Source organism: Pyxicephalus adspersus, chromosome 9 (assembly GCF_032062135.1).
Source record: "Pyxicephalus adspersus chromosome 9, UCB_Pads_2.0, whole genome shotgun sequence".
In the NCBI taxonomy this organism is placed as follows: Eukaryota; Metazoa; Chordata; class Amphibia; order Anura; family Pyxicephalidae; genus Pyxicephalus; species Pyxicephalus adspersus.
The window spans coordinates 50,264,326-50,272,147 of record NC_092866.1 but is presented as its reverse complement, the minus strand read 5'-3'; the positions used below and the strand labels follow the sequence as shown (position 1 = coordinate 50,272,147).

General features: G+C 41.2%; 1 protein-coding gene across 1 annotated transcript in view; it reads right to left on the bottom strand.

Annotated features, from left to right (window-relative positions):
• EIF3M (eukaryotic translation initiation factor 3 subunit M) overlaps nt 1-6,418 on the bottom strand; it is a 15,515-nt gene extending 9,097 nt beyond the window's left edge. The window contains exons 1-6 of the mRNA XM_072421879.1: nt 6,279-6,418; nt 3,336-3,468; nt 2,828-2,966; nt 1,375-1,498; nt 1,194-1,288; nt 633-716 (exon numbers count right to left, since the gene is read on the bottom strand). Coding sequence (XP_072277980.1) covers nt 633-716; nt 1,194-1,288; nt 1,375-1,498; nt 2,828-2,966; nt 3,336-3,468; nt 6,279-6,320 — 617 coding nt within the window. The 5' untranslated portion in view covers nt 6,321-6,418. The remainder of the gene's footprint in view (nt 1-632; nt 717-1,193; nt 1,289-1,374; nt 1,499-2,827; nt 2,967-3,335; nt 3,469-6,278) is intronic.
• Nucleotides 6,419-7,822: the final 1,404 nt, after the last annotated feature.

The window sequence follows — 7,822 nt, the reverse complement described above, 5'->3', positions numbered from 1 at the left end:
AAAAAAAATAAAAGTAAATACATTTTTTATATTCATATTATCTACTAGAACCCCTGTTCGGACATATTTCTGTAAGTTACAGGTCTAAAATTTAAAAAAAAAATTTCATGAAAAACAGTGGATCACTTTTGGTACAGAAATCTAAACCTCAGTGTAACGCTCAGGTGGTTAAATAAAGATGTACTTTGTTTTCATTATGTGCCTTATTTTAGGTTATGGCTGCCAAAGGGGGTCAACAGAGTGATGTAATAGCTTTCTTAAAACACCCCAGCACTCCCACCACAACAGCCCACAGTCCTAATGTAAGCAATAGACTGACTCCATGTTTGCAGTTAAGTAGTAAGCAATTTTATTGCTGCCTCCCCTCCTCCAAGACTGGAGGAAAGGCCTTTTTACCACTGGCAGTATACTTTAGCTTTGGCCAGATATCTTGATCAAAGCTTGGTAACAACTGCAAAGCTTAGCTCACAATTCCATAAAGCATCTCACTGTACTCTAAAACGTCATTCTGGTGGTACTCATACCATGCCTTTACATCAGACCTAAACACGTTCTAAAGTCAGGCTATTAGAAATACACCTCAGTGTTTTTCTAGCTACAATACAATGTGAAAGATATGTTAGATATCTTACTTGTGTGCGTCCACACGAGCTTGAGATGCGTTGTCATCTGTGTAGCTTCCCAACAGCTCCACCATCACCTTAGCTGCATCATCACTGCAAAGAAAGTTTATTTTAATATTTACCATAAAGCTGAACAAATTCACTTAAACATTTATGTGTGCAATTCCTTGTTCCTGAGATTTAATCTTAAAACATTTACATTTTACCACTGAGTTTTAAACATTTTAAATATAGATAAATAAGTATACACTACCCAAATAACCGAGATTACCCATATCAATCTACAAAGATAGAAATAAGCATGCAATTTCCCAACATTACCATAATGAAAAAGGCTGTACCCCACTAATCTATCAGCAGTACAAGTTTAGGACTCCCCATATCTTTCTCTTATAGGTAGGACAGTGCTTATATCAAACAAAACTTTAAAGATCTCCTACCTAGCGCCACATAGCATCACTGGGCTAACCATAAGCATCTGTACATTGGGACAGACTACTGCCCTGTGCAAGAATTTGCAAGAATTTGATCCATTTTCTATATACACACACGTGATGTTAGGCGACTCACCTTCGTTTGCAGTCAACAAGAGCCTCATAAAGAAGTCTTAGCAAAATGTGTTTCTTCTCTGTGTTAAGATTCCAGTCTGTAATCCATTTGCGGACCTGAAAACATGAAACATCAACGTTATACTACATGTCATGTGGCAATCCGTTAAAAGCGAATGAAGAGGAGATGAAGAGGCACTGACCTGATCAAGATCTGTTGGAATGAACATTATGGCTCCGCAGCTGGCGGCCACTTTGATGAGGGCACAGTATACTGTGTACCTGACAGGGGTGCTCTTGTCCATGCCATGGAAAAGGTTACTCAGTCTGGGAGAAAAGGAGATCAGATTACATTTTTATTTTTCAAGATAGAAGCAACAATTTCTAGGAAAGGCACTGGAGGATGGTCAACAAATTAAGCAATACAATAAAGATATATATTGATCTAAAAAAGGACTGGAGAAAAAAAGAATTACAAAATAATTTACAAAGAGAACATGTAAAAGAGGACAGTGATTATTTTTATGTGTTGAGATTAGATTAAAAAAAAAAATACTTGGAGAAGTTCTTGTTTGCATTGTGTAAGTTTATCCTAACGCGCCTAAATAAGACCCCTATGTCAGGAGTTGATATTGTAAGGCAACTTGTTTACAGAACAGCAGACAGTTAGCCTACATATGCAAAGGTCATATCTGTTACCAGGAAATGATAACCCTGGGCATTCTCTACAGTCTACTTAGTGGTCATACCATCTCACCACATAAAGGCACATCTGTCCAGTCTGTCCATTTGACAGACTTGCATGCATGACTTAACAATTGAAAGCAGAAAATCACTGCACTGCTCTACGTCTACCTTCCAAAACAGAGTACTAAAGCTGAAAAAATAATAGTGAAATTGCCCTTTCTTAATTTTGTACACAGTGCACGGCACAGTTAGGAATAGTGGGATTGTTTGCTATCAAGGTGTTATGTTTTGTTCAGGATTAAAAATACTTGAATGTCCCAAAAATTTAAAACCTATAGAAAAAAAGGGGATGTACTAGGTGTGCGAGGTGTTGGTGTCAATTCATTATCTTTAAATATTTTTTTTCCACTGAACTTTTCTATCACATCGTGGCCAACAAGACATCAATGTGACAGCATTAGGATAGGGACCCTTTATATCTTCCCTGTAGTGCTTGATCTAGTCTTTTGCCCAGCCAGAGCATCTGGGTTGGACAGCTCTGAACCCAGATGTGCTGAGAGATGAGGCTATCTGCATTCACTAGACAGAGCAGAACTGGTGAATGGATTTTCACTGATTCTTCTCCACTTTGCTTTCCTAAGCGGTTTTTGCTGTCTGAAGCTGCAGGACAGCATTTTGCCTCAGGTATTCTACTGTTTTTTTTAATTAATATAACATATAATTGGAAAAAAAAAAGAAAACCATCCAAAGCTCAGTATTCTTGATGATCAGCTCCTTGGCAGTCATACATGTCCCAGCCCTATGCAGCAATATCTTAGAATGACAGCTATGCAATGAAATATCAGTGACTAAGCACCACCACAGCGAGTGCTTCCTGTAATCATGCGTGCAATGTAGAGTTGAATTAAAAGTATTAAAAGCTATTTGAAGAGGAAGGCAGAAGATTTCTCAGGTAATGGGTATACTTACAGCTGCAGTCTTAAAGAAGGGCGTTCACCTTCCCTGTATTTTACCAACTTCTCGCACAAGCTTTCAATTAAAGCTTCCTGCTTGTCTGGCTCCAGAATCAGCAACAGGGACACCACGCTATTCATTATACTCTCCACATCTATAAGGATCAAATGTGAAACATTAGTATTAGCATTCTAATGGCAGAAAATTCTGAGACTATACATACACCTCTTTCTAGTAAGGACATCACCATCTTGATTGGCTGGGAAGATTCCCGCACATGTGTGTGAGAGATCATTGCCGCCATGGAAGCCAGGTATCCTGGCGACCAAAGCTGCCTCTGCACATGCGCAGCTCAGCTTTCTCACCAGAAACCAAATAATAATCCGCCTGATCGTAGATTCCTAAAAGTGAAATAACATACAACACATACACTGAATAATGCTAAACATCTGGCATTTTTATAAGTTATTCTATTCCTATTTCCCAGAACAGGTTTTCTCTAATTCAGATTCCAACAACAAACCTTTATCATCGTCTTTTAAGCAGACGTCGCATGCTTCAATGATCTGGGCCAAGTCAATGTGGAGCCCGCCCTCTGAATTCTCCTCCGAGATCTCTGCGCCTTTAGATTTCAAGTAAGCACGAAGCTCTCCAGCCTTAAAAAAAAAAAAAAAAGAAATAAAGTCACTGATAGTATACACAGCTGATCCATAGCAGTTCTGTACGGTGCACGATTTCCTTATCTACACCAAACAAGTGGTTATCATTCGACAGACACAGCACTTCCACATGCATTGGATACCATTCTAAAACCCAACTCTAACAGAGATGACCTATTTAGTTTTGGGTATATGGAGAAGGCTAGGATCAGTTTGTCTCAAATTGTTCTGGAACCCTAGGGTTCCTCCAGAGGTTATAATGAAACAATTTGTGAGCAATTAACAATTTTGTGCTTCTCAGGTCAGTTTAAAGCCAAACTAAACTAAAAAAAAAAAAATTACACTTACCTATCATTCCAGCAAAACCCTTGATGGCGCTGGTCCTTCCTACGACACCATTGATCTTTTTGGCTATCTGTAAGGGTTAGATTCTTCCTACCGAGCACCCTGATAATATACTGTGAGCTGTGGGTATAGTAATTATAGCAGGGGTTTCTTAACCCTCCTAGTGTGACTCAGGGTGGATTTTACTTGCAAAAAGCTGTAATCCCGAGTCACTTTTAACCAAAAAAAAAACCCCACTTCCCTTGTTCTGTCACTGTCCCCAGTGTCCTGCTGGCTCCTCTGATCTCTAGCTGCGAAGTGCAGAGACGAGATCTCCGGGCTTTCCCGGTGACGTCGGTGCAGGCTGGAGGATCGCCAGGTAATTCAAATAATTTTTTATGGGATTCAATACAAAATAGCTGTATTTAGTCCAATACAAGGAAATATTCTCATTCTCTAAAAATTACAGCCTACAATGAAAAATATATTTCCATACAAAAAAATTGTAAAATTTTCCCAATTGCTCTATAGATAAGCAAGTAATGGGAACTCTGACCAATGAGGACACAACAATATCAACTATTAGGGTAAGGGAAGGGTTAGAACCTGTGAAAGCCACAATGAGAATCCGAAGTGCACAAAGTATAGAGAAAGACTGTTACAGGTTTACTTGTATTAAAAAAAAAAAAAAAAAAAAAAAAATCCCCCTACAGGTGCTCAGCTTCCTCTCCATCACCCTTTACAGAGTTTATACAAGGTAGGTTTTTTCCCCCTCCACCAGTTTTATTTAAAGAGGAAGTAAACTCAAACCTCGCCCAAACAAAAAACAAAATGCACCTCCCTTTAATCCCGCAGTGCAGTCGATCCACCCAGAGGTTTCTTTTATCCGGTCCCCCGTTGTCCCGGCATCTGTCTTCGAGACAGCACTCTGGGCGCAGCCATCTTTGTCTCTTCTTCCAGTTTCTTCTTCCTATGTTACCTGACCCAGGCGCGGGATCGGGGGACGTAGGATGGAAAAAAACTTGCCAATCTCACTGCATATGGGTGAGATCTGCAATTTTTTTCCTTTTGACAAAAGAGCTCTTTCTGCGCATGTTCGAGATGCTCGGGCATGGACAGAAGGAGCACACAAGAACCTCCCGGGATGTGTGACGTAGGTAGGGAGGCTTTGCGGTCCCATTCATTCTCAATCGCCTAGACACCTAAAAAAAAATTGTGTTGCAACGTCTCCTCCCTTTATTTCAAATACTGATTCACTTATCTTTTTATTATACAGTATTTATATAGCCCCATCATATTACACAGCGCTGTACAAATCTCAAGTCACTAGCTGTCCCTCAAAGTGGCTCACATCCTATAGTATACTCAGCATTTTCATTGTATTTATTTATTATAATCCCGAGGAAGGGAGCAGCTCCTGACCCCTTTGTTCCGTCGGCTGCATCCACAGATCGTGTGTTTTTAATTAAAGTTAAAAAACAAAAAACTTTGGGCTCTAAAGCTGCGTACACACTTCCAATAAAGGTTGTTGGAAACAAATGACTAACTATCGATCTTCCGATAATCGTTAACAAAAAAGCGAACAACTACTAACAACGCCAACAAACGAGGATTGTTGCTGGAAATGAACGACCGTCCTGTCGGATGTGATTGAGCGACGGTCGTCCAGTGATTGTGTATAGTTCTGCAGTACGCTTTCTCCTTTACACGTCACTCCCTGCATCGTTCAAACGATCAATCGTATTTGGCGCGTGTACACTATTGGTGGATTATATTTGAACGATCATATCGTTACAGCATGTACAGAACTGAGCACAAAAGGATCATTTAAATCTAATCGTGCATACTCTTTGATCGGTCGTAATTGTTTGTTTTTTAACGATAATTATTGAAAGTGTGTACGTAGCCTAAGACAACAGGTCCAGCAATTTACAACTAAGCAGAGAGCAGCCAGGTGATCACATGACCCCCAGACATAGAAAAAGGGGGACTGTGGGATTTTCCAAGAACCTGAACCACACAGCTGCGATCATCACATGACTGTGGACTTTGTACAGCGCTGCAGCATATGTTGGCACTATATAATAATAATAAGCTAATTGCGGACAGGTCCTCTTTAGACATGTAATAAATGCACATATAATGTATTAGAAGTATTATTTGTGCATGTAATAGGGATAAATGGGGACCTTACCATGTTTACCCCCCAAATAAATAAATATAATCACATATCTCTATGCACACGTATGGCATATTGTGGGGTGATGGTAATCACAGATGCAATGCAGCGGCCTATGCAGGTTTGGCTTCACAAGCAACGCTGCAACCACAATGTCCCTGCAGGCCTTTCCAGCTGTTGTGGAACTACAAGTCTCAGTTTCCCCAGAAAAACTCCCAGCACTATTTTAGCCACAAATATACAGCCTTCTCCCTACACACGGTTATCATTCAGCACAGCTGTGATATCGACCGAGAATCCTTACCTGATCCTCCTCGGTCACATCAATAAAAGCCGGGACACTCATGGCTGCACACTCTGCTCAACACGCCGCAACAACTCCGGAAAAGAGGAAAAGAACCGGCAAACACTTCCGGGTCAGAGCGTAGCGCCCTGACGTCACAAGGGAGACGCGGCACGCTGATGTAAACTGAGCATGCGCAAGCAGCTATCTTAAAGCGTCTCTTGTTGTGTGGTTGGCATACTATGAAATAAAATTGACATATTCTGCTTACTCGTCTTTTCTAGTATTTAAATACTCTACTCAACAAAATAAATCAGTAAAAATTTTTTGGGCTGAATGTGATAAAGCTTTTTAAATTTTTCTATTTTTGCACTGGCCCATTGAATTGTAAGGCATTCTGGAGTAACAGACCCATTAAAAAGGACCCCTTAGTGATAGGGTCCTCATAGGCAGATCCCCCTGTGACAGACCCTTCAGTAACAGACCCCATTTACACAGCACCCCCTCAGTGACTGACTCCTCATAGGCAGCCCCCCTCAGCGAGAGACCCTTCAGTAACAGACCCCATAGCAAAGGACCCCCTCAGTGACAGACCCCTAAGTAAAGGAGCCCCTCAGTGTTAGACCCCTCGTTGGAAGACCCCCTTAGTGACAGACCCTTCAGTAACAGCCCCCATAGCAAAGGACCCCCTCACTGATACACATCTCATTGACAGCCCCCATTAGTGATATTTACTTCTTTATAATTAGTCCCCATAGTCTTGTATCTAACATGCCTATATAGGCCAACAAACAGGAGGTCTGTTTATGAATATTTTCCCACCAGATTCAGCATAAACTTCAGTAACAGACCCCCTTGGTAAAAGACTGCTTAGCAAAATACCCCCTCAGTAATAGAAACCTCATTGGCATACCCTTACAGTGACAGACCCTTCAATAACAGATCCCCTTAGCTAATTACCCCCTTAGTTGTAGACCCATAATTGGCAGACCCCCTTGGCAAAGTACCCCCTCAGTGATAGACCCCCTACTGGCAGAACCCTCCTAGCAACAGACCCTTTAGTAACAGACCCCTGTAATAAAGGACCCCCTCAGTGATAGACCCAGTCTGTGATAGATCCCCCATTGGATCTGTGTGGAGTGAATCTGATGTTCTGACATTCACAAACTATTGATAGGTGGGTATGTAAAACTAAAAACTTTTATGACAATTTAACAGCCCACCATGTCCCAGATTCAACAAGCAGTTTGCAAGATCTACTTTAATCTCCAGATCCTGTAGACTAGAATAGATGCTGGGCCTACCTACCTGAAGTATAGAAGCTGGGCCTATATACCGAGATTATAGAAGCGGGCCTACTAACCAAGAATATAGAAGCCTACTGAGAGTATAGAAGCCGGGCCTACCTACTGCGTGTACAGAAGCCAGGCCTACATACCGAGAGTATAGATCCTGGGCCTACCTACCGAGAGTATAGAAGCTTAGCCTACCTACTGAGACTATAAAAGCTGGGCCTACCTACTGAGAGTATAGAAGCACGGCCTACCTACCAAGAATATAGAAGC